The sequence below is a fragment of the Triturus cristatus genome, chromosome 8, assembly GCF_964204655.1.
Source record: "Triturus cristatus chromosome 8, aTriCri1.1, whole genome shotgun sequence".
NCBI lineage: Eukaryota > Metazoa > Chordata > Amphibia > Caudata > Salamandridae > Triturus > Triturus cristatus.
In genome coordinates this window covers 1,140,726,812-1,140,754,162 of record NC_140591.1, presented here as the reverse complement: position 1 = coordinate 1,140,754,162, position 27,351 = coordinate 1,140,726,812, and the positions used below count along the sequence as shown (strand labels likewise).

Sequence of the window (27,351 nt, the reverse complement as noted above, 5' to 3'; positions counted from 1 at the left end):
CGTGAAGCTGGCAGGTCGTCCGGTATGTTTCAATGTGCCTGACGCGTTTCGGGCCGCATCAGCCCTTGTTCACAGGCTACGGAAGGAACCCTGCATCCGCTTGCCAAGTCTCCTCCATGACTGCATGCGCTCTGATTTTCAAACCCCACAATGAGGCTTCCCAGGTGAGTCGGTTTCTATGAGCATGCTGGGACATGTAGTGTCTTGGAAGCAACAAAACATTTCACTTAGACCCTCCGGTGGGTGTTGCAAGATTCATGCCGAAATTAAAATGATTTATTTATTAACAAGCCCAAAAGTGGGCCTCCGGACACACAGTGCCTGCTCCCTCACCTTCTGTCGCCGTTTCGGGGCTTTGAGCAGTTCTGTGCCCCGATAGCTCCATTTATGGTTGCATGGTGGTGCGTAGCCTCACGGCGGGACAGCCGTAAAAATGCATCAAGAGTTGTCCAAAAGAACGAGGCCGCACTCTACAGAGGGTGTCTCAATCCAGAGTTTAATTCGCGTGAAGCTGGCAGGTCGTCCGGTATGTTTCAATTTGCCTGACGCGTTTCGGGCCGCATCAGCCCTTGTATATAAAAATATATATATATATATATAGTGTGATTTTCACCTTAAAGTTCACTATAGTTAATGTAGGTCTCAGAGGTCTCAGAGGTCTCAGTTTAAATAGTTCACTCTAAAACTAAATAATATTTTGGCCGATGTACATTTTTTCTCTCTTTCTCTCATTTCAGGAGCCAAATTTCAAGATTATGATCTAATTAGAACTGTATTCCTATTGTTTCAGTGTATGTGTGAATATTTATTGGTATGCGTTCCATGGTGAGCTAAACAATGAACCGTTGCTCCTGCACATAAAACATTATTACCACAATGTATCATCCTATACGTGATATCTCTTAAAGGTGATGCAGCAGAACGTTTCACTGTGTAATGGCTGGGAACAGAACTGACAGTGCGTTATCGTGGAATGTTTGATCCTGTTTGGTTCGGCTCATGGGAACTGTGGGTAATTAGTAATTTCACTTAAGATCTGCACTTTTAATTGTGCATTGCTGAGTTAGATGAAGGTGCCCTTTCCACTCTCCTCAGAAGAGATTCTTCTTTTTTCCTGCCCAAAAGATTTAGGGACAGATTTACAAGCCCCTTGCGCATCTTTGCACCGCCATTGCGTCACTTGTTTTTACTCAACGATGGCGCAAACAATGTGTCCTATTTACAAAGTGACGCATCTAGGGAGATGCGTCAGGTTGTAAAGCTCTACGTCACATTATACCTGCATCAGGTATAATGTATGCAGGGGGGCGTTCCTACGCAGGAAAGCCTCGTAAAAGTGACGCAGTGAAATCTACTGCGTCACTTTTAGGACGCCACTGCTTCAAAACTTACGTCTGCTTGAAGCAGGCGCAAGGAGTGACGCAGTGTAGTGCGAATAGGCCACAAAATGCATTGCTGGAGTTGCGTCGTGCTTGCAAAATGTCTCCAGCAATACGTGACTTTTGCCCCAACAGATGCATCAGAATTTCTGACGCATCTGTCAATCCTTCCGCCATGGTGCGCCGTATTGTAAATATGGCGCATCCATGGTGGCACAAGCATTTTTTAGGGTGGCGCAAGGAAAGTGACGCATCTCCATAGATGCGTCACTTTCTTGTAAATCTGCCCCCCTGACTCCTGGGCAAATCCATTCTCACTTACTTGACTGAGTCTTTATTTGCTTCTTCCTTTTATAAGCTTTACCTGTAGACACCTTCTGCTTGATGCCTCCCCAACTTGCCTGACTTCTTAGCTAAGCATATTAGGGTACTTGCCTTCATGGAAAGCTGTGCCTGCTCCATTTTGTGCTGAAATTCATTTTTGTTGGCCTTAGGACTCTGTGCACTTCATCCCAGCTAACCAGTGCTAAAGTGCTTACACTCACCTCGCTAAACATGGTAATATTGACCTACAAATGACGGGCACATTTAATTTACTTATAGGTCCCTCATACAATGCTATACCATACACCCTGGACCTGTAAATTAAATACTATTAACGGACCTGCACTACTTATTATGCCACCCACTTACGGAGCGCCTTAAACATGTCTCAGGCCTGCTATTTAAACCTGAATGTAATTTTAAACTGCCAATTCGACTTGGCAATATAGCCCCATTGCCAAGCCTTAAACTCCCCTTTCTTTGCAAATAGGTCATGCATAAGGTAGGCCTTATGAGCCCCATTTATCTTTTACTTGTCCTGGCAGTGTAAAACACCTACATTGATTTTTTATTCCTGCAAGACTTACCCATCCCAGATAACATTGGGTTGCCTTATTACATTTAATAAGTGCTTACTTTTGATTGGGGACAGACAGCAGTTTATATCTATGAAATTGTAAATAAAAATCCTCTTCAATTGGTAAAACTGGATTTTAAATTACAATTTTGAAAATGCCACTTTTGAAAATTGACATTTTCTTGCTCCTAGCCAGTTGGTGCTTGTAGCCTTCCTCACATCACTTAACTCGGTGTAGTTGGCAGTTATGCTTTGTGAATTCCTCCTAGACAGTCATACAATAGAAGACTTAGTGGTGCCTGAATGGGGCATCTCCTGGCAGGATGGGGGCAGAGTTGAACCCAGCCACACTTGCAACTGAATAGGATGTGCTCTGCCTTCACACAAAGGGATTGTCACCCCCACATTGTCTCTGCATCTACCTTGAAGCCAGGGCAGGGAGTCAAGAGATTCTAAGCACTTCAAATAGAAACATCTAGAAACTGCTCCCACATCAAAGAAGGCACCAGGTATAAGAATAGAGCCCTCAGAACCACTCTTCAGTTCATAAAGTTGGGTGATGGCTCCAGACTATCAAGAAAGCTGAATACAGACTAAGGCTTAAACCAAGGATCTATTTATGTCTGACCTGACACAATGGCTTGATATGATCAAGTCTCATCCAATGCAATTGGGAAAGTTATCATTATCTCATCTTTCATATTCAGATGATGTGGTAATAATGAGCTTAACTAAGGTTGGTCTTTGAAGGTCATTAACAAAATTCACGGTTTATATAACAACCAAAGAACTAGAAATGAACCCATCAAAAGTAAAACAATGTTCATCAGCAATTGTCCAAGCACCAAGCAGAACATCTGGCTTGATGATAAACCAGTAGAGGAAGTAACCAGTTATAAATACTTGAGGTTTTACATGGATGACAGATTAAAACATCGAGAGCAGAAAAAGTATGTCTCAGAGAACTAGTGCATTAGCTTTCGTCTTTAGGACCCTGGCAAAACATCAGAAGGGGCGGTCCTACTAACCACTGCTTGCCGTGATAGTGGCAAAAATGCTGCCAACAATAACGTATGCCAGCATTGCTTTACATGGTAAAAATTCTGTACTTCTGAATAAACTGTTAGTTGCAACCTATTAAAAGGTCTTCCACATCCACCAGTCAGCATCATCAGCCCAGGTGTGACTTGAATTTGGTCTTATGAATAAAACACTAGGGAGAATGTATAGCACAATAAAGCTCTTGTATTGATAGAAACAGTATACATTGTTCTCCCTACTCATTAAGGGCCCTATGGACAGAAATTGAAAACAAGAAAAAATCAGCATGTAATCAATATCTCCCAAAAACTTTAACATCTACCTACACGGCCGAGCTATGGAACAATATTCTCCCCTTTTCAACTTTCAAACAAAACAGCAAAATTCCATTTCTTGCTGCTCAACAAAAACATCTTCAGCCTTAGATTGCATTCCTGGGTGATGATTAAAAATTATAAGACCCTTGCACCGAACCTTCCTTAAGTATGACTTTTTATGTAAATTTAAAAAGACTGCTTATTGCCCTATGCTTTGGAAAATTATCATTGATTGTGGACCAGCTAAGCTGGGTACATAAAGGGCCTACAATATGCCGACTTTGGGGCAGTAAAAAAGAGGACCTTATTAATTTAATCTGCATATGCCCCTAACTTAATAAAGCAGGAGTCACTTTATTAAGAAAAGCCCTAATTATCAGAGGAATAAGGACATAAAGACATGCAGAGCTGCTATACTGCAAGGACTAGATCCTTCAGAGCTTCAAAGGAGATGCAAGCTCACAACATTTCTAAACCTTCACGACCAGGCTTTGAAAACCGAAATTCAATAGGAGCATTGACCATATCCTTTTATAATGAAGTGGTGACATATTATGGTTTTAATGCTGGAAAAAACATAAAATCAATACGGAATTAAATCTGTATTGAATTAGTTAGCCAGAGGTATTATGCTTTACAGTGGAACAATTGTTCATTTAATCTTTCCAATCGTTATATATTCTATTTTCTTATGAATTCTTTTATAAAGTAAAAAGCATGTTGTTGAATTCGGAAACTAAATGAATTATGGATCAAATTTTTTAGATATTTATGAGTTATGACTGAAGTTTTATTTGACCTCCATTGAAGATGGTATTGGATTTTATTGTCTATGATCAGCAACTTTGTTGGCTGCACTGGAAGACTATCTATCATGAGGAGCAAAGATGTATATTGTAGAATGTGCACATAGCCCTGCTCCGCAAACTTCAGACCATCCAGAACACCACGGTCAGACTCGTCCTTGGCATTCTATGACATGAACACATCACCCAGCACCTTTGAGACCTCCACTGGCCCCCCGACGAGAAGAGAGTAACCTTCAAGCTGCTCACTCACACCTACAAATCCTTCCACAACACCGGATCCAAGACGTCAAAGAAAGAGTCTACTTCCACGTACCCAAGAGAGACCTCTGCTCCTCTGACCTCGCCGAAACCCTGTGCATCCGCAGAGACAGAGCTGGGAAAGAGTCTTCTCCTACATCTCAGCAAAGACCTGGAACGAGCTCCTGATCAACATCAGATGCTCCCCCGCTCTGCACACCTTCAGGAAGAGCCTCAAGACCTAGCTCTTTGGCTGACTTGGAGGTGCTAAAAGTGCTCCAAATCTTGGGAACTTCTAGGCTAAAAACTGCTCTGAGAACCGAGGGAAGACCGGGACAAGCCTGCTTCTCAATCCACCTGAGGGGCATCTTCGATCGACCTGACTTTGCAATAGTTCGTTACATTCTTCTCCACAGTTTCAAATCCTGTTCAACAGTCCTTTGCTAAAAGGCACACAGGCCCCCCGGAACTCTCTTCTGCCACAGCCTCCTACCTCATCCCGCTGGAGATTTTTGACTTCTATAAAAGTGACTAAGTTGGAACGTAGAAATCTAAAAATCTTCACCACTACTTCATCAAGTGGCTCCCCGATAACCGTGCTCCTGCCCCGCTGAACTTCACCTTCTCAGAACATCAAGTCTGAAGGTAAGCGCTGACCAGGCCCAATCCACTTTTTGTATTAAACCTGCGCTCTATCCTGGGTGGCCTTATTTTTTGACTGAGATCTTGGTCTTGCACGACTAGATGTCCACAGTTAGAGCTTTGATCTTTAAGGAGCTAGTTTCTACTAAAGCCTTAAAAATCATAGCACCAGTTCGATTGATTGGATTTTTTTTTTGATTTGGTGTCAAATGATGTATTAACATGTAGTCTCATTTTCTAAATTGGAGTGGTATTTTTCTTGAGTTGAGTTTTTAATTTCTTATTGTTGGTGTGTTGCATAAAAACTTTACACATTGCCTCTAAAGGTAAACTTGACTGCTTTTTGAGCCAAGCTGCCCATGGTTAAGCACAAGTTAATCTAGTGACTTTTTGTGGTTCACCCTGCCACGGATTGTGGCTGTTGCTTGACCTGGGCCAACATCTGAGTCAACCAACAACTCAATTTTTCACAAAAACCTGAGCAGTCGTCTTTGTATTTGCTATTATTATTTGCATCATATTGCTTTATATTTTCATGTATTCACTACTGATTTTTGACAACATTAAATGATTTGAATTTGTATCCTTGCAAATCTACTACTAAACCTTCATGGTTTGCAAATCTACTACCCTATGTTATCATTTTTGGGCCTAATTACTTCACTGTCATTGATGTATTGTTGAATAATTGAGTCATGCCTCAGTCTGGACTAAAGGTTTATTCGCTGGAGTGCAGTTTGTACTTGTGTTTGCACCAACAATCTGTACCGCTGCAAATCCCATCCACCCTGTAATCGTTCCCTTCCAGTGCACTTCCCATAAATCACTGGTGTCACAACCTACTTAGGTTGATTTACAGAAGTAAGTGCAGACCTCACTCCTTAGAAAACACAATTCTCTAGAAAATTGTCACCCCTAGAGACATGAGGGGTATAAGGATTGGGAGTGAGACTGAAGACCAGCAGCAGGAAATAGCCCATGGTGTGCTGATACAGACCTTTCAATTGCTGAATCTGAGACCAACTTGGATTCCTTCTCTTGATTGCATCGATCATCATGAGTAAAATATCTATACCCTGGGCAATGTGTTCTTTACTGTTCCAAGCACCATTGATTTTGAAGAAGCTTTTGTCAATCTAAAATACAAAGCAACATTGGTATTATGTTTCCATATGACCAGTTCAGACACACATTTGGAGACACAATGTTCGACGAGGATTATATATGGAATGCGATGCCACTGCTGTGTTGATGATGGTGCTTACCTGCATCAAACCATAGGCGCTTCCAGTCGCACACCATTGATTTTCACCGTTAGCACTTGCACAGCCTCCACGAGAAATTATTCCAGCAATCAGGGCCGGATCTATGCAAAAATTGCGGCCAACTTCCAAAATCCCTGTTTTGTATCTGGCCATGTATTGTAAGTCAGATTCTGCCATCTTGTAGGATGCATTGACCCCTGCAGTGAAAAAGGTAAAGTAGTAAAGATTATTGTTACCACTGTTTTTTGATCATTGACATTTTTCCCAGTCAAATATCCAGAGCCACAGGCAAAGCATCAAAACAGACATAGGCATTACCCTTTTATAGATGCTGCAACATCATTTGCTAACAGCATAACATCATAGTACAGCTGTAGGACTGCCTGCGCTTAAATAGTTTTTAGAAACATTCGCAAAGCAAAAGGGGTCCTTTGGAGACCCCTTCCAGTTTGAGAATGGGTTACAACCTCCTTGAAAATGCAAATGTTTTGTGACAACATTTCGGTAGCAAACCCTTCACATATTCCACTATCACTATTAGATAGAGACGCGCTTAACATGCCCCTTATTAATACCGAATTGCAAACCCATTTTGCAATTAGTTAATAGGTTACTGAATTGCAAAATAGGGCTTTGCATACGGAAAAATGCTTTTTTCCTGGCGCAAATGGCCCGATTCTGTAGTTTGGACCATTTGCGTCCTGAACAAAGCATCATACATCTGGCCCTTTGAAACATTGCTTACATAAACATGACAGAGATCATTCACAATGCAGCATGGGTGACTTAAAAATGTAGTAAAGTTGCCTTTTCTGCATGGTCACCTCAGATGTTTTGCTTTTTTTTAAATCTTATTTTTCCTTGTTATTGAACTCTATGCATCGTACACCTGATAAACAGGAGTAGAGTGCTGGTGCTCCCCCTTTAAATATGGTTTAATTGGCTAATCGCTTATTGATATATTTAACTTGCTGACATGTTCCTAGTATATGGTGTGCAAATGTGCTCTTGGAAGTTAAATGGCACCTGTGGACTGCAGCACCTATTTTGCTATCCATGCATTTGGCCTGTAAAAAATGGCTTCAGGCCTACCATGTGTAGACTTACTACAGCAGCCTGAAACCTGCTGTCAAACCTGTCAAAATGCCTGCTGTCAAACCTGTCGAAAATGTTTGACTCCGGGATATCCCTGCTTTTAAATATTAATAAGTCACCACTACGTAGTGTCCCTGATATTTAAAAATGGAACATGTACAGAATTCAGGTTGTCATGTTTCTCCAGGGACTAACCCAAAAAGGTTATTTTCATTCACCGTGCTATAACTGAATCCTGGAAAATGTCAAAGTACGATTATAAACTTTAATCTATGACTTTGAGCATGAAACAGGGTCATCATAGTTAGCAAATAGATTCTAATTCACTGACAAAAACAAGAGTTACAGATGCGTTATAGATAGGCTCAGATTTCACTCTTACAAAAGCTGTGAAATTCAGCAATTAAAGTTACCTGAGCTAGCTATAATGTATGCCCCCACAATGCACTGCTTATGACCTCACATATCACATCACTCATGATTTGAGATGTCATCAGTGATTTTTCACACATAAAGAAGGGGAGAGAGGCTGATCACTCTACTCCTGTCCCCCTAAACACAAACTTATACACACAAAGAGGAGAAGAAAGTGTGAATAAAGAAAAGGTCTGGGTGATGGCACATGCACAGTGTGAATATACTACCCTCACTCGCAAGGTTGTGACATGCTTCATCATCGGGCTTTGCTGCAGTACACCCCCGTGCAGACCAATGCCTGGTGTGGAGAAAAAGGGAGGGGAACACAATCCAAACATGTAAAATATGCAAATACTTAATGGCAAATTATAATGGGATCACCGAAAGAAAAGTGCAGTGGAGGTTGAAACTAGCTTGGAGGTGTCACTACTCAAAAATGTATTCCTGGACCCTCTGGCCAGGGCTAAAAAGGTGAAAAATGGTGGTGACAGGAAAGAGTAAGGAATTCCTACACCCCTCCTTACTGCCAGTTCGTCAACATGTTTCTGTCCTATTCATGCCTGCTGTTATAGGCCACATCGGCATTAGTCAGGACCTTTCTTGATCCCACTGGTATTATGTTGCCCTCGATACCAGGATTTGGTATTCCATAGGAACCAGTTGTTCCTAAAACGAGGGTGTCCATACATAACTTGCTCTTGGTATAGTGTAAGGGATGAGAACAAGCAAGAAACATATTACTTACACCTAGAAAACAACCTTTTATTCACACAGTGCTAGTATTAGCTATCTTGCGCCACCAAGTAAAATATGTAGGGCCATAGTTTGTCAAATACACTCAATCTTTGTTCACACTCAGGCATGTCAATCATACATTAGGTAAGTTTACCTCATAAATATATAGCCGCAGGTAGTCATATCTCGCTGGACTTGTGTCCATCTCATATCAGCTCCACTCATACATACTCTAAAGTAGAACAATCAGCTCAAACGTTTCACAAGCAAATAAGCTAAAACTGGCAAGAACGAGGAAGAGCCCCCTGTAGTTACACAATAGGGGAGACAGGAAAAAGAAAAAAATCCAATGGTTAACCAGTAGTTCATCACATTACCCTTGTGATTTGGACCCGATCATCTAGTGTTGATCAGTTCACTAATTATACCCCCTTGGAGTAAATGCACTGATGGGAAAGTGTAAGAACAGTGATCTTAATATCTATTGTCACATCATGTCACCCTTAAAAAAGTAAGCAATATCTGATTGCATCCCATGCCTCTAGCATTTGTGTAGTTGTTTGTTACACCCCACATAATGAACGCCAAAACGCTATGCTGTTGGGTACTATTAGCGCGTAAAAAAGACTGGCTAGGTGTACAGGCCTACCGGACCCAGGCGTCTGTCGGATATTCTTGGCCCCCTCCCCGCTGCTTCTTTGTTCATCAAGGTGGGTGCTCTGCCCAAGGATTCCCTGGTTTTGCCATATAGGTGGCTGGGGATTGCAGTCGAGCTGCCTTATCATGCTTGCTCTTCCCGTCACGTATTGGGGCGTGGCCTGTTCTGTGGTCAATGCACATGGGCGCGTGAGCGTCCATGCATTTCCTAGGTTCTTGGGGCTTGTGCTGCATCTATTTCTCCTCTTGCAAAAACACCGAACGCTTTTATTCCGCTTATTTATTTAGCTGAGTTTAGCGGGCACTCCAGCCTTATTAAACAAACCCAGATACCCTTTATCTTTTTACATTGTGGGCAATGCCAGAAACACGTTCTGATAATAATTTGTGTTCAATTAATGATATATCCATGGGGCATTTAAAAAAAGGGTGCTATCCACTTGATGACATATCCACGGCACATTTTAAACAAAGGGCTACAAAACCCTCAGATGTATGGGCAATTACATGCGTGAAATACTCCAAAAAGAAATACTCCATCATTATTTCGCTGTTAGCATGTCTATGTGGTGACCCTTTTTCCACTAAACATGTGTAGGTAAAAACAGCTACAATGCTCCCAGGAGTGTGGGCAATGGTTGCGAATATAAAAAATGACATTCTTCATCTGCTAGGTGCCCAACATATGTCACTTAAGGTCGACATCATAATTGTAGGATATCAGCTGTTAAGGGCATTCCAGGGTATATCATCATTAAGCCCTACCATGTGGCTTTTGAGTCTATTGACCCACTTCTGCTCCCTTAAAAACAGTGACCTCGTTTTATCACCTGTATTTTGATTAAGTCTTGGTTATTCAACTGCAGTCCAAGCTATGTCATCAGTTGAGTGATGTTTCTCCAAGTAATGTGCTGTCAATTTAGTGTTAGATTTCTGGCACCGGATGGTGCGCCTATGTTCCAATTTTACGTGTCTTGACTTTTCTGGTGGTCATACCTATATATTGCTTGTTGCGAGGGCACATGATCAGGTAAATGACACATTCAGAGTTGCAATTGGTATGTGTTCTTTGTTCCCATGGGTCTTCTAGACCCCCGTCAATCATTTTCGTGTTCTTTGTAAGATGACATATATTGCACGAGCCACATCTCAAATGTCCCTGGAGTGGAGGAAAGGTTCTCGGTAAAATCAAGGCTACGGGCGCGTGGGTCCTTGGTCTGGTATATACCAGAATGTCTCTCAGGTTCGCACTTCTTCTGAAAGAGAATAGGGGCTTCTTCACATCCAATCCATTTGAATTAAGTATGCGCCAATGTTTTTCATAAAAGTTGTTTGATGTGGTGTGAGGCAGTATTAAAGGTTGTGACACATACTAGATTGTTTATTGTAGGTTTGTCAACCTTCTCTAAGAGGTTATACCTGTTGGTGTTGGCTTCTCTTTTCTTGGCCTTTCCGATTACCCATTCCGGGTATCCTCGCTGGTGTAGTTTCTTCGTCTAAATGCCCGCCTCTTTGTTGAAAGACATCCTGTCTATGCAGTTACATCTGTGTCTGAAGTACTGTCCTACCGGGAGTTTTTCCCTGAGGGCTTTCGGATGGAAGCCATCATAGGCCAGCAGAGAGTTTTTTTCCATTGGTATGCGGTTGAACCTCGTTGAGGGTTTCCCGTTTCTGGGTTCTGTGACCAGATCCAGAAATGGTAAGTCAGTTGTGGTAACAGTGGAGGTAAAATGTAAAAGGGGGTTCCTGTTACGCTATTTCAGGAACAAGGTGACTGAATGTTCGTACCCCCTCCATATCACCAGGACATCATCTATGAACTTCTTCCATAGTCTGATGATATCTGTCCATGGGTTTCCTTCACTGAAGACCATCATTTTCTCAAAACAGTAAATGTACAGTCCCACCAGACTCGGGCAAACGTACTCAAAATGGAAGTCATCATTGATGTCATCAGTGATGTCACTGACCATGTCATGAGTAAGGTAATATGTGGCGTCATCAGCAGTGCATTGCGGGTGCGCTAGCTATAATTATCTCAGCTAACTATAACAGCTCAATTTCTCAGGTTTGAAATGAGTAAAATGACAGCCTAACTTTAACGTCCATGAAGCCTGTGGATTTTTCCGTGAATATCAAGGGGATTTAAATGCTAATTTAAAACTTTAACGTCCCTGAAACCTGTGTTTTTATCAGTAAATTTCTCAGGTTTTTTAACTGCTTAATTTCTAACTAAACCTACATAGGTAAGACATGAACAGAAAGAGGAAAAAATTTACAGAAAGAAGCAAGAGATGTGCAGAAAGTGGAAGAAAGGTGCAGAAAGAGGCAAGAGAGGTGCAAAAAGAGTCAGGAGAGGTGCAGAAAGAGGCAAGAGAGGGGCAGAATGAGGCAAGAGAAGAACAGAAAGATGCAAGAGAGGTGCAGAAAGAGGCAAGAGAGGTGCAGAATGAGGCAAAAGAGGTGCAGAAAGAGTTAAGAGAGGTACAGAAAGAGGGAAGAGAGGTGCAGAAAGAGGAAGAAGAGTGCATAAAGAAGCAAGTGAGGTAAAGAAAGAGGCAAGAGAAGAACAGAAAGAGGCAAAGGAGGTGCAGAAAGAGGCAAGAAAGGGGCAGAAATGAAGGGCGGTGCAGAAAGAGGCAAGCGAGGTACAGAAAGAAGCAGGACAAGTGCAGAAAAAGGCAAGGGAGGTGAAGAAAGAGGCAAGAGATGTGCATAAAGAGGAATGAGAGAGGTACAGAAAGAGGTAAGAGAGGGACAGAAAGAGGAAGAATGGTGCAGAAATAGGCAAGAGAGGTGCGGAAAGAGGAAGAAAGGCACATAAAGAAGCAAGAGTGTTGCAGAAAGTGTTAAGAGAGGTGTAGAAAGAGGCAAGAGAGGTGTAGAAAGAGGCAAGAGAGGTACACAAAGACGCAAGAGAGGTGGAGAAAGAGGCAAGAGAAGTGCAGAAAGAGGAAGAAAGTTGCAGAAATAAGAAAGAGAAGTGCAAAAAGAAGCAAAAGAGGTGCAGAAAGAAGAGAGGGAGATGCAGAAAGCCACCCAAATTGACACCACATGTCTGCTACTGCAGCCTGGGTAAGGTGGTGCATGCACCCCTACAATGATGTATAGGTTCACTATACCTCACGTAGCAATGCACATACAAACCTATCAGTCACTCCTATGGCAGGCCTTAACAATCCTGGAGGCAGAGTGCTTGGTTATATGTGAGAGGGTGCCCAGGCATAAGCTGAGCCCCGCTGCAGTCTTCAGAATCTTTTTCCTGGGGTTGTCAGTGGTGCAGCCTGACCATATACTCTTAAATGCATTATATCGTGAACAGTTAATGCTAAATTTGGACTGGCTGCACGGAAACATGTTGTGTTTTTTGTCAAACACCGTGGAATCATACCCCACATCAGTTCTTGATGTGAGGATATTATCCCACCCTTCTAGAGGGAGAGACATGGCAGTACTGGTATACACGGTAGAAACTTAACAGAGCCCTGGCATCACAAAATGGATGCTGCAGCCAAAGACACAATTCTGGCCTCCTGCTGCTGACCGATACTCCGGCAAGAGAAGGCCTGGACAATAGGTTTCCTGTCACAGGGAGGTGTAACTACCTCCCAGACAGGATGATGTGTATTGGGGCTCGGTGGGAGCACTCTCATAGTGTTTTCAAATCCTGCACTGGGGGCACATATGGTGTCCCTGTGCATAGTCCAGCTCAAACCAGTTCAGGGGCTTCCAGCCCCTGCTCTGGCACAAAACTGGGCAAAGGAAATGGGTGTAGCCACCCCTCTTTCCAAACCCTCCCATAGGTGGGTCCCTAGAGCTAGTCCAACCCCTTCCTTAGGTATAAGTAAGGAACTTCTGTAACCAGAACTCTAGATATCCCTGGATGAAACTCTGAAGCTGAATCCTGGAACTAGACAAAGGAAATGGGTGTAGCCACCCCTCTTCCAAACCCTCCCATAGGTGGGTCCCAAGAGCTATTCCCACCCCTTCCTTAGGTATAAGTAAGGCACCTCTGTAACCAGAACTTTAGATATCCCTGGACAAAACTCTGAAGCTGAATCCTGGATCTTGGACGCTCTACTAAAGACTAGAGGACTGAAAAAATCTCCATTGGGGTCAAGGAGTGACTCCCCTGCTTGGCAGGCACCAATGAAGCATTTTGCCAGTCTGAATCTCCGAAGCTCCTGCCGGACTCTGAAGTATTTGCAGCCTAGGGAAGCAAATTTCCAGACATCTGAGAGTCCAACCTGAGTCCCCTGCAAAGCTGAGACACACAGCCCTCGTGAGTAGCATGGAAACAGAACTCCTGATGTGCCCTGATTCCCAACCAAGTGGTGAGTCCCTCAGACCCTGCTGGTCTGCACCGAAGCATCTTTCTCCTTTCTGAGTGGGTTGCTGTTGCCAAGGCTTGTTGTGTCCAATCTGGGCACTGACACTGCAGCACTCAACATCCTTTGTGGGACAACTTGAATCCAGCTCCTGGTTGTCCTCGATGTCTCCTGGTCCTCGTGGCTGAAGAGTCAAGCTTCACCTTCTTTACCTGAAGCACCCAACATCGGTGGGCATTAGTCTATCGTCCTCCTGGTCACTGGCAAGTGACCCAGACTCTGTCCCCTCTGCTTTCAGGTTCTTCTCATCTTTGATCCAGGCTTGGATCTCTTCGGACACTTTGCATCTTCCCAGCAGCAGAACTTTTTTGCCAGCTCCCTTTGAAATCTACTATGCGACCCAACACTATTTGACATCTATGCACCCAGATTCCTGGGTGAGGTAACATGAGTACTCTGGTGCTCCCGTGGGCATTGACCCTAGAACTTCCTAAGTCCCAAAGGGTTTGGTCCTGACTAATTTCTAAGTGTCCCTAATCTATAAAAATCTAACCTGGACTTTCCCCATAGAAGCTAACGGGAGCTTGCGGCTGTGTTCTCACACTGCACACGGCCCCCGTGGGTCCCCTGTGTCACTATCTTGGGTGGTTCCTTGGGGTCCCAGCGTTTCTACAAGCTCTAGGCCTTGTGTTTAGTTAAGTCGTGGTTCTTATAGTGTAACTTATGTGTTTTGAACTCTAGCCTCATAAGGGGACAAGAAAGGTGTGTTTAAAAATAAATACATATATTTTATGTGTATACCTGGTGTGGTTGTCTTTCATTTAGCCATTCAAGAGATTATAGACTAGTAAAACAAGCTGCTTTACATTCCTTCAAGACTTAGCCGGAAGGCTGCTCTCCATAGCTTCCACTAGGATAGTTTTCAATAGAGGTTGTCTTTAACCGATCATCAATAAGGGTTTGTTTGGACTTGCGCAAGGTGCCCACTGAAACTAGTGGACAGTATATACCAAGCCAACTTCTCACACCTACTTCCAAAATGGCAGTCATCTCGTGGCCTCACAGAAGTGAGGGTATTTGCCGTGAGTTTTTCCCTCCACACAAACAGCTATAGAAGCTGCTGTGGACCGTGGAGGCTTAGGTGTGAAAAAGTGTTGCAGGAGTTGCAGGTATTTACAGCCAAAACCTGATTGCAAATATTAAGATACCAATTTAAAACATTAAAAGTGACCTAAGAAGAAGAAAGGTGCAGAAAGAAGCAAGCGAGGTGCAGAAAAAGGCAAGAGAGGTGCAGAAAGAAGCAAGATAGGTGCAGAAAGAGAAAGAAAGGCACAGAAAGAAGAAATAAAAGTGCAGAAAAAAACAAGAGAGGTGCAGAAAGAAGCAAGAGAGTGTCAGAAAGAGGAAGGAATGCGCAGAGAGAAGCAGGACAAGTGCCGAAAGAAGCAAGAGAAGGGCAGAAAAAGGCAAGAGAGGGTTACAGAAAGAGGAAGAAAAGTGCAGAAAGAAGGAAGAGAAGTGTAGAAAGAGGCAAGTGAGGTGCAGAAAGAGGAAAGAGAGGTGCAGAAAGGGGAAAAAAGGCACAGAAAGAAAAAGAAAGGTAACGAAAGAGGTACGAGATGCAGAATGAGGCAAAAGATATGCAGAAATAGCAAGAGAGGTGCAGAAAGAACAAGGGAGGTACAAAAGAGGAATAAAGGCATAGAAAGAAGTAAGATAAGTGCAGAAAGAGGAAAGTGAAGTGTAAAATGAGGCAAGAGAGGTGCAAAAAGAATAAAGAGAGGTGCAGAAAGAGGAATAAAGACACTGAAAGAAGCAAGAGAATTTCAGAGAGGAGCAGAAATAGGCAAGATAGGTTCAGAAAGTGGCAGGATAGGTGCATAAAGAGGCATGAGAGGTATAGAAAGAGGGAACAAGGAATAAAAAGAGTGAGAGAGGTGAAGAAAGAGGTGAGAGAGGTGTAGAAAGTGGCAAAAGAGGTGCAAAAAGAAACAAGAGCGATGCAGAAATAGGAAGAAATTTGCAGAAAGAGGTAAGAGAGGTGCACAAAGAGGAAGAAAGGCACAGAAATAAGCAAGAAAAGTGAAGAAAAAGGCAAGAGATGTGCAGAAAGAGGAAAGTGAGGTACAGAAAGAGGAAGTAATGTACAGAAAGAGGCAAGAGAGGTACAAAAAGAGGAAGAAAGGTGCAGAAATAAGCAAGAAAAGTGAAGAAAGGAAATAGAGGTGCAGAAAGAGGAAGGAATGTGCAGAAAGAGGCAAGACAGGTGCAAAAAGAGGCAAGGGAGATGCCGAAGAGGCAAAGAAGGAGCAGAAAGAGGTAAGAGAAATGCAGAAAGAGGCAAGGGAGATGCAGAAAGAGGCAAGAGAGGTTAAGAAAGAAGCAAGAGAGGTGCAGAAAGAAGTAGAAAGGTGCAGAAAGGGCAAGAGAGGTGCAGAAAGAAGCAAGAGGGGTGCTGAAAAAGGAAGAAAGGTGTAGAAAGAAGCAAGAGATATATAGAAAGAAGCAAGAGAAGTGCAGAAAGAGATAAGTGAGGTGCATAAAGTGACAAGCGAGGTGCAGAAACCGAAAGAAAGGTACAGAAAGAGGAACAAGAGGTGCAGAAAGAGGAATAAACGCAGAAAAAAAAGCAAGAGAATTACAGAAATAAGCAAGAGAAGTGCAGTGAGAAGCCAATGAAGTGCAGAAAGTAGGGAATGAGGTACAGAAAGAGGCATGAGAGGTGCATAAAGAGGAAAAAAGGCACAACAAAATGAGAGAGGTGAAGAAAAAGGTAAAAGAGGTGAAGAAAGTGGCAAGAGAAGTGCAGAAAGAGAAAAGAGAGATGTATAAAGAGGAAGACATGTGCAGAAAGAGGCAAGAGAGGTGCACAAAGAGGAAGAAAGGCACAGAAATGAGCAAGAAAAGAGAAGAAAAAGGCAAGAGATGTGCAGAAAGGGGAAGAAATGTGCAGAAAGTGACAAGAGAGGTGCACAAAGAGGAAGAAAGGTGCAGAAATAAGCAAGAAAATTGAAGAAAGAGGCAATAGAGGTACATAAAGAGGAAGTAATGTGCTGAAAGAGTCACGAGAAGTTAAGAAAGAAGCAATAGAGGTGCAGAAAGAGGCAAGTAAAATGCTGAATGAGGTAAGAGAGGTGCAGAATGAATTAGAAAGGCACAGAAAGGGCAGGGGAGGTGCAGAAAGAAGCAAGGGGGGTGCAGAAAGAGGAAGAAAGGTACATAAAGAAGCAAGAGATGTATAGAAAGAAGCAATAGAAGTGCAGAAAGAGGTAAGTGAAGTGAAGTGCAGAAAGTGGCAAGAGATGTGCAGAAACAGAAGAAAAGGTACAGAAAGAGGCATGAGACGTGCAGAAAGAGGAAGAAAGGCACAGAAAAAAGCAAGAGAAGTACAAAAATAAGCAAGAGAAGTGTAGAGAGAAGCACGAGAAGTGCAGAAAGAGGCAAGAAAGGTGCAGAAAGATGCAAGACAGGTAACGAGGTAAGAGAGGTGCAGAAATAGGGAAAAGAAGTGCAGAAAGAGGCAAGAAAGGTGCAGAAAGATGCAAGACAGGTAAAGAAAGAGGCAAGATATATACCGAAAGCAGTAACAGAGATGTAGAAAGAAGCAATAGAGGTGCAGAAAGAGGAAAGTAAAATGCTGAAAGAGGTAAGAGAGGTGCAGAAAGAAGTAGAACGGCACAGAAAGGGCAAGAGAGGTGCATAAAGAGTCACGAGGGGTGCAGAAAGAGGAAGAAATGTACATTAAGAAGCAAGAGATGTATAGAAAGAAGCAGTAGAAGTGCAGAAAGAGGTAAGTGAGGTGCAGAAAGTGGCACGAGAGGTGCAGAAACAGAAAGAAAGGTACAGAAAGAGGCATGAGAGGTACAGAAAGAGGAAGAAAGGAACAGAAAAAAGCAAGAGAAGTACAAAAATAAACAAGAGAATTGTAGAGAGTAGCAAGAGAAGTACAGAAAGAGGCCAGAAAGGTGCAGAAAGATGCAAAACAGGTAAAGAAAGAGGCAAGATATGTACCGAAAGCAGTAAGAGAGAATAGAAAGAGGGAAGAGGGGTGCAGAAAGAGGAAGAAAGCTGCAGAAAGAAGCAAGTGAGGTTCAGGAAGAGGCAAGAGAGGTGCAGAAAGAGGCAAGAAAGTTGCAGAAAAGCAAGAAAGGTACAGAAAGATATAAGGGAGAGTGGTGCATAAAGAGGCAAGGGAGGTGCAGATAGATTCAATATAGGTGAGAAAAAAAGAAGGGAGGTACAGAAAGAGGCAAGACATGTGGAGGAAGATGCAAGAGAAGTGGAGAAAGAGGCAATAGAGGTGCATAAAGAGGAAAGAGAGGTGCAGAAAGTAGAAGCAAGGTGTAAAAAAATGCAAGGGAAGTACAGAAAGAGGAAAAATGTGCAGAAAGAAGCAAGAGAAGTGCGGAAAGAGGCAAGGGAGGTGCATACAAAGAGAAGAGGTGCAGAAAGAAGCAAGAGAAGTGCAGAAAGAGGCAGTTGAGGAACAGAAAGAGATAAGAGAGGTTTAGAAACATGCAAGAGAGGTGTAGAAATAGGAAGGAGGGGTGTAGACAGATGCAAGAGTACTGCAGAAAGATGAAGAGAGGTACAGAAAGAGTTGAGAGAGATGCAGAAACAGGAAGAAAGATGCAGAAAGAGGCAAGAGAGGTACAGAAGGAGGAAGAAAGGCACAGAAAAAAGCAAGAAAAATGCACCAAGAAGCAAGAGAGGTGCAGGGAGAAGCAAGAGAAGGGCAGAAAGAAGACCATGAGGTACAGATAGAGGTATGATAGGTTCTTACCAGGGCAATAGAGGTGCAGAAAGAGGAAAGAGAGGTGCAGAAAGAGGCAAAAGAGGTGTAGAAATAGGATAAAAAGGCACAGAAAGAGGGAGAAATTTGTAAAAAGAGGCAAGAGAGATGCAAAAGGAGAAAAAGAAGTACAGAAAGAAACAAGAGAGTTGCAGACAGAGGCAAGATATCTGCAGACAGAGGAAAAAAGTTACAGAAAGTGGCTAGCGAGGTACATAATAAAGAGAGTGAGGTGCAGAAAGAGGAAACGAACTGACACCAAAAGAAACCTATGCACCTTCAGAAGCGTTGGGGCCTCATGAAACCACCCAAGGCAGGTAAGTAAAGGACCCACGGGAGAGGCATGCAGTGTGAGAACACAGCTGCAAATTCCTATTGACTTCAATGGAGCAAGTCGCGATTGGAAATTAAGGCCCACATGCATCAAAGCAAAAACCAGTCGCAAACGGACAGATTCTCAGAATCTGCCCCTTTGCGACTGGAATTTTTGCATTTGGGATGCATCATCCCAAATGCAAAAATCGCAATTTAAGGAATCTCTAAATTGCGATTCCTTAAATTGCTATTGCATTTAAGGAATCCCAAATTGAGATTCCGTAAATGCAATGCATGAAAGTTAAAAAATTAGCGATTTCGCTAATAGGGGGAGCAAATTACCATGAAGTTGAACTTCATGGTAATTTGCAAAAACTTTGAAAAATGCACTAAAGTGCATTTTTCAAAGTACCATTTTACACACACACATGCCCTTGGGGCATGTGTGTGTGCAAGATGTATTCATATGCAGATTTCAGGGGTGCAACAGGGTGTCTTTTTGACACCCTGGCACCCTTGAAATAGCATGAGCAATTTGCGATTCTCCAATTGAGATTAGCAAATTGAGAAAGTCTTCCCATTCATTCCTATGGGCCTCTAGGCCCATAGGAATCAATGGGGAGGTATTCCTTAATTGCGACTCGCAATTTGCGAGTAGCAATTAAGGAATGTTTAGGAATCGCTATTTTGTAAGCGATTTCTACATGCATAGCCTTTTGCTATTCCTTATTAGCGAATCCTTATTTTTCGCTATTAAGGAATCGCAAATGGCATTGTTGATGCATGTGCCAGTAAGAGTTTAAGGATACTTCGGGAGAGTCTACAAGCAAGTCACTTATGGGTAAGTAGTTCTAGAGCCATTACCCATAGGAGCACTGTAGTGCTGGAGTTACCTCACCCAGGGAAGCCGGGTGCATAGGTGTCTTTTGGTGTCTGGTCGCCGCATCGTTTTCAATGGGAGCCAATGAAGACTAGCTGCTTGTGAAGACAGGAGAAGTGTCTGGTGGAATCCAAGTCTGGATTCAGAAAAAGGAAGACCTAAAAGCAAAGGGGACAGTGTTCAAAGTCACTTGGCAGTGACCCGGGGCAAGGAAGATGGATGCCCACAGTCGTAGGGTGATTTCAGGTGATCCACGGGTGTCTTTATTATTCAGCCATGAGGTCCAGGAGGCGTTGACAACAACCAGGAGCTGGATTCAGTGTGTCCCACGAAGTCTGCAGCTTACTGTGGTGTCGGTGACCAGATGGGAGCCAACAAGCCTTGGTAACAGCAAGTCTTGTGGAAAGGATAAAAAGTCAGAAGTACAGACCAGCAAGGTCTGAGGGACGTACCCAGCAAGGGTAAATTAGGGCAGGCCTGGAGCAACCAGGGGAGCCCTTTGAAACTGTAGAATTGTCTTGTGGGGACCCACAAGCCAACCAGCAAAGGATCGGAAAGACGCCTCAGGAGGATTCACTCAACAGGGGCCCACGGTCACTCAGGACAGCATAGGCCTCTGATCTTCAGAGGGTTTCCTGCTGGAGGTTTGGACCACAACGTGGCCCAATGCACAGGTTCAGAGAACGTCGTGAAGGGGTGGCACTTAAAAATAGTGCACGGTACCCAGTGATTGCGGTTCCTCGTCACTCGTGGGGTCCACTTGCCTTAGCGTCGCTGGGGACTCACGATGGCCTTGGCGAAGTCAGGAAATCCTCTTCCTGGGCTGTAGGGACTTCGGACTCCGGCAGGAGCAGGAAAGTTTGCGACCGTTGATTGCAAGATTTGGTGCCTGCCAAGCAGGGGAGTCACTCCTTGACTCCTAGGGAGATTCTTCTGTCTTCCAGAAGTAGTGGAACATCGAAGGTCCAGGATTCGTCTTCAGAGCGTCATCCAGGGGTATCTAGTTTGCAATGGCAAGGGTTCCCTAACTTATACTGAAAGGAGGGGAGGGACTAGCTCTATGACCCCACCTGTGGGAGGGTCAGGGGAGTGGGTGGCTACACCCACTTCCCTTTGTCCAGTTTCACGCCAGAGCAGGGGCAGGTAGCCCCTGAGCCGGTGTGAACTGCTGTATGCACAGAGGAGACCACTGCTCCCCCAGTGCATGGCTTCAAAGCACTCTAGGAGTGCACCCACCCAGCCCCAATACACTAAACACTGTTTGGTAGGTGGTCACACCTCCCTGTGACAGAATACCTATTGTTGGGCCTCCTCCACTGCGAGTTTCGGTCATCAGCAGGAGGGTAGCCCAGTGTCTGTGACTGGTGGCCTCCATTTTGTGATGCCAGTGGTCTTCAGGATTCTGCTGCGTTTCCACAGTAGGTATATGTCTATCCCTCTAGAAGGATGGGATCATACTCCCACACCAGTTACTGGTGTGGGGGTATGATTCCAAAGTTTTTGACACCAAACACGACATGTTTTGATGCAGCCATTCCAAAGTTAGCATTAACCGCGATGTTATATTGCACTTAAGAGTATATGGTTTGACCTCATTCACAAACAGCCCCAGAGAATAGACTCTGCAAGCTGCAGAGGGGCACTGCTCAGGCAGAGGCACCCCCTCACATGGAAACCAAGCACCCTGCCCTCAGTATTGATAGGGCCTGCCTTAGGGGTGACTGATAGGTTTAAATGTGTGTGCAGGGAGAGATATAGTGAAGCTATATCTCAGTGAGGGGTGCTAGCACCACCTCACCCAGGCTGCAGTAGCAGGCCTGTGGTGTCAGATTTAGTCTGCTTCCCAGGGGTGGCATAATAAATGCTTCAGCCCCTGGTAGGCCTGTGGAGTACCTATGCCCTTGGTACCTAAGGTACCATATACTTGGGACTCATAAGGCACCACAGTATCCAATCACGAGTGCACCTAATATGCACTCCAAGTTGTTTAGAGAGAACAGAGAGGATGGGGCCCTGATTAGCAGGGTCACAGCCAGGCTATAGCCGGAATCCAGTGTAAACATCAGAAAAAAAGTGAGGGCAACATAAGAGGCAGATCCTACTCTCCTACACAACCCCCCACCCCAAACGAAGGGACACTAAACTAACCTTGACCAGTTGAGTCTTCGTGTTCTAAGTGGAAATACCTTGAGAGTCCATCTGCATTGGCATGTTGGGTTCCAGGTCTATGTTCCACAGTATAGTCCATCCCCTGTAGGGAAATGGACTACCTTAAAAGTTTTGGGTTTTCACCTTTCATCTGTTTGAGCCATAGGAGGGGCTTGTGGTCAGTCTGAACTATGAAGTGAGTGCAAAACAAGTATAGCCTCAGCTTCTTCAGGGCCCACACCACAGCAAAGGCCTCCCTCTCTATAGCTGACCAACGTTTCTCTCTAGGGGTCAGCCTTCTGCTAATAAAAGCTACTGGCTGGTCTTGACCTTCATCATTCAGTTGAGACAGTACACCTCCCACACCCATCTCAGAAGCATCTGTTTGGACAATGAACTTTTTGGTGTAGTCTGGACTCTGTAAGATGGGGGCAGTGCACATGGCCTGCTTTAGGTCTTCAAATGCCTTCTGACAGGTAGCTGTCCACTGAACCTTTTTTGGCATTTTCTTTCAGGTAAGATCATTCAAGGGGGTCACTATAGATCCATGTCCCTTTACAAACCTCCTATAGTACCCAGTCAGGCCTAAGAATGCAAACCATTCCAATATGGTTTGCATTTTGCTCTGTATAGGCTGAACCTGTTGTCCACCTACAAGGTGGCCCAGGTACACAACCTGACTCTGCCCTATCTGGCACTTAGTGGCCTTGATAGTGAGGCCTCCTTTCTGCAGGGCCTCCGAAACATTTCTGAGGTGGACCAGGTGATCCTGCCAGGAGGAACTAAAGACAGCAATATCATCTTGATAAGCTGAGCAATAAGTTTCCATCCCTGCCAGAACTTTGTTCACCAACCTCTGAAAAGTGGCAGGTGCATTTTTCAATCCAAGGAGCATCACCACAAAGTGGTAGTGCCCACTAGGGGTCGAAAATGATGTTTGGCTTTTGCATCATCAGCTGACCTGATCTGCCAGTAGCCAGTTGTTAGGTCAAATGTACTCAGATACTTGGCTGAGGCCAAAGTGTCAATCAGCTCATCTGCCCTTGGTATAGAATAGGCATCAGTCCTGGTGACTGCATTGAGGCCTCTGCAGTCTACACAAAAACTTGTTTCTTTCTTACCACCCTGGGTATGAGGCTTGGGTAAGGACTACTGGGCTAGCCCATGGGCTATCTGAAGGCTCAATCACACCTAATTCCAACATTTTCTGGACTTCAATCCTGATAAAGTCCCTGACATGGTCAGGTTGCCAGTAGATTTTACTCTTGACAGGCAGACTGTCTCCAGTGTCCACCTCATGGGTGCACCAGGAAGTCTGACTTGGGGTCAGGCTAAACATATGTCTGAACTGTTGCAGAACTTCTCTGCATTCAGTTTGTTGATGGTCAGTGAGGCTGTTTGCCAAAGCAACACCATCTACTGACCCATCATCAGATTTCTGTGAGAGCAGGTCAGGGAGAGCGTCACTCTCTGTAGGAGAGTATGATGTGCACTTATGTTGCCCCCACTTTTTTTCTGATGTTAACACTGGTGTCTGGCTATAGTCTGGCTGGGTCCCTGCTAATCAGGGCCCCAGTCTCTCTGTTCTCTCTAAACAACTTGGGGTGCATATTAGATGCACTAGTGATTGGATACTGTGGTACCTTATGAGCCCCTAGTACATGGTACCTTAGGTACTAAGGACATAGGTACTTCACAGGCCTACCAGGGGCTGAAGCATGTCTTATGCCACCCCTGGGAAGCAGGCTAAATCTGACACCACAGGCCTGCTACTGCAGCCTGGGTGAGGTAGTGTTAGCACTCCTCACTAAGATATAGATTCCCTATATCTCACCTTACACACACATATAAGCCTATCAGTCACCCCTAAGGCAGGCCCTATCAATCCTGAGGGCAGGGTGCTTGGTTTACATGTGAGGGGGTGCCTCTGCCTGAGCAGGGCCCCTCTGCAGCCCTCAGAGTCTATTCTCTGTGGCTGTTTGTGGATGCGGTTAAACCATATACTCTTAAGTGCATTATAACCTTGCAGTAAATGCTAACTCTGGGATGTCTGCATCAAAACATGTTGTATTTGGTGTCAAACACTTTGGAATCATACCCCCACACCAGTAACTGGTGTAGGAGTATGATCCCACCATTCTAGAGGGGTAGACATGTACCTACTGTGGAAACACGGTAGAATCCTGAAAGAGCCCTGGCATCAGAAAATGGATGCCACCGGCACAGACACTGGGCTGCCCTCGTGCTGCTGACCGAAACTCACAGTGGAGGAGGCCCAACAATAGGCATCCTGTCACAGGGAGGTGTCACCACCTTCCAGACAGGATTTAGTGTATTGGGGCTGGGTGGGTGCACTCCTAGAGTACTTTGAAGTCCTGTACTGGGGGAGCAGTAGGCTTTTCTGTGCATATTCCAGCTCATACCGGTTCAGGAGCCACCTGCCCCTGCTCTGTCATGAAACTGGACAAAGGGAAGTGGGTGTAACCACCCACTCCACTGACCCACCCAGAGGAGTGGTCATAGAGCTAGTCCCTCCCTTTCCTTTAGTATAAGTTAGGGAACCCTTGCCATTGCAAGTTAGATATCCCTGGACAACGCTCCACAAGAAGAATCCTGGACCTTGAATGTTCCACTACCTTTGGAAGACTGAAGAATCTCCCTTGGACTCAAGGAGTGACTCCCCTGCTTGGCAGGCACCAAAACTTTAAAACATTGGGCGCAAACTTTTCCACTTCCACCGGAGTCCAAAGTCCCTGAAGCCCTGGAAGTAGATTTCCTGACTTCTCGATGGCCATCGTGAGTCCCCAGCAGAGCTGAGGTGAGTGGACCCCACGAGTGACGAGGTGCAGCAATACCCAGGTACTGTGCACTATTTTCAAGTGCAATCCCTTCACAATGTTCTAAGAAATTGTTTGTTGGAACAGGTGTGGTCCAAGCCTCCAGCAGCATTTCTTCCGAAGATCAAAGACCTACCTTGTCCTGAGTGACCGTGGGCTCCTGTGGAGTGAATCCTCATGAGGCATCTTTGCGATCAATTTCCCATTGGCTTGTGGGTCCCATAAAGACTTTCTCATCAAACCAAAGGGTTCCCCTGGTTGCTCAGGCCTGCCCTGACATACCTTTGCTGGGTGAGTCCCTCAGACCTTGTTGGTCTGCACCGCTGACTTTCTTCACATTCCACAAGACTTGCTGTTGCCAAGGCTTGTTGGCTCCAATCTGGTTGCCGACATGTCAATAAGCTGCAAACTTTGTGGGACACTCGGAATCCAGCTCCTGGTTGTTGTCGACGCCTCCTGTACCTCGTGGCTGAAGATTCAAGACACCTATGATCACCTGAAATCACCCGACGACTGTGGGCATCCATCTTACTGGGCCCGGGTCACGGGCAAGTGACTTTGAACACTGTCTCCTCTGCTTTCAGGTCTTCTTTCTTCAGAATCCATCCTTGGATTCCACCGGACACTTCTCCAGTCTTCACAAGCACCAAGTCTTCTTTGGCTCCCATTGAAAACGACGCCGAGACCCGACACCAAAAGACACCTATGCACCCGGATTCCCTGGGTGATGTAACTCGTGCACTCCGGTGTTCCAGTGTGTTGGCTCTAGAACTACTTACCCTGTAAGTGACCTGCTTGTAGACTCTTCAGAAGTACCCTAGAACTTTAAAATTCCAACCACGACTTGCTCCATTGAAGTCTATTGGGATCCGCGGCTGTGTTCTCACACTGCATGCATCTCCCATGGGTCCTTTACTTACCTGCGTTGGGTGGATTAGTCAGGCCCCAGCGCTTCTGAGGACCTTAGGCCTTCTCCCTTCTCAAGTCGTTTTTCTTATACCTCTTTTTTAGTATATGGTCTGGTACGCCCCTAGGGCCCCAGCCATATAAGTGCTTAATTTGTTGTGAAACATTGATTTGTGCTTATGTTCCTGACTTCTAATCTCATAAAGAGATTAGTAGAGTGTGTCTAGCAATAAATACATATATATTTTATATATATACCTGTGTGGTGTCCTTTCATTTGGTAATTCAAGAGATTATAAGGTAAAACAGGCTGCTTTACATTCCTCAGAGACTTAGCCTGAAGGCTGCTCTCCACAGCTACCACTAGGGTAGCTTTCTTTAAAAGGTTGTCTTAAACCTATCTACCATAAGAGTCGAATTGGACTGGTGCAAGGTGGCCACTTTAGCAAGTGACCAACATATGCCAGGCCAACTTCCCCCACTCTCCTCCTCCTGTTCCTCATCAGTTGCCATGAGCAAGCCCATGTCAGCCCTGTCAACATATGGTTTCAATCTGTTGACATGGAGCACCCTCAGGGGGCTCCTGGGAGTTCCAAGATTCACCAGATAGGTGACTTCTCCCTTTTGCTCAACTATTATATGGGGGCCACTCCATTTGTCTTGGAGGGCTGCTGGGGCCACAGGCTCCTTTACCCACACTTTCTGTCCTGTCTGGTACACAGTCAGCACAGCCTTTTGGTCATGCCAAAGTTTTGTAATTCTTGGCTGGTCTCCAGGTTTTTGGTTGCCTTTTTAATGTATTCGGCCATCCTGGAGCGGAGACCAAGTACATAGTCCATCACATCCTGTATGGGGGGTTTGAGAGGTAACTCTTCAGCCCTCTTTTACCAAACATAATGGACCTCTTAAAGGGTGTCCAAACAGAAGCTCAAATGGGCTGTAACCAACCTCCTTCTGTGGAACCTCTCTGTATGCAATCAAAAGGCAGGGAAGAAGAAGGTCCCATTTCTGCCTAAGCTTCTCTGGGAGTCCTTTAATCATTCCCTTAAGGGTTTTGTTGAAACGTTCAACCAACCCATTGCATTGTGGGTGATAGGGGGTGGTGAATTTATAAGTTACGCCACACTCCTTCCACATTGCTTTCAAATATCCTGACATGAAGTTGGTACCTTTGTCAGAGATTACCTTCTTTGGGAAACCCACTCTGGAGAAGACTCCAATGAGGGCTCTTGCCACCACAGGGGCTGTGGTGCTCCTCAGGGGAATTGCCTCTGGGTACCTGGTGGTGTGATCCACTACCATCAGGATACATCTGTGCCCAGATGCAGTTTGAGGGTCAAGGGGACCAACAATGTCAATCCCTACCCTTTCAAAGGGTACCCCCACCACAGGTAGTGGAATCAGGGGGGCCTTTGTTGTGCCACCCGACTTGCCACTGGCTTGACAAGTGACACAGGAGCGACAAAACTCCTTGGTGTCTTCTGACATATGTGGCCAATGAAAATGTGGAACAAGCCTGTCCCAGGTCTTGTTTTGGCCCAAATGACCTACCAAAGGGATATCATGTGCTAGGGTCAAGAGGAACCCCTTAAACGTCTGAGGTATTACCAACCTCCTGGTGGCTCCAGGGGTTGGATCTCTACCCTCAGA

At 44.7% G+C, this 27,351-nt stretch overlaps 1 protein-coding gene across 1 annotated transcript in view; it reads right to left on the bottom strand.

Moving 5' to 3' along the window:
- LOC146805514 (lysozyme g-like) overlaps window positions 1-27,351 on the bottom strand; it is a 416,874-nt gene that overhangs the window by 239,606 nt on the left and 149,917 nt on the right. Inside the window, exons 2-3 of the mRNA XM_085620512.1 lie at window positions 6,592-6,788; window positions 6,324-6,462 (exon numbers count right to left, since the gene is read on the bottom strand). Coding sequence (XP_085476638.1) covers window positions 6,324-6,462; window positions 6,592-6,788 — 336 coding nt within the window. The remainder of the gene's footprint in view (window positions 1-6,323; window positions 6,463-6,591; window positions 6,789-27,351) is intronic.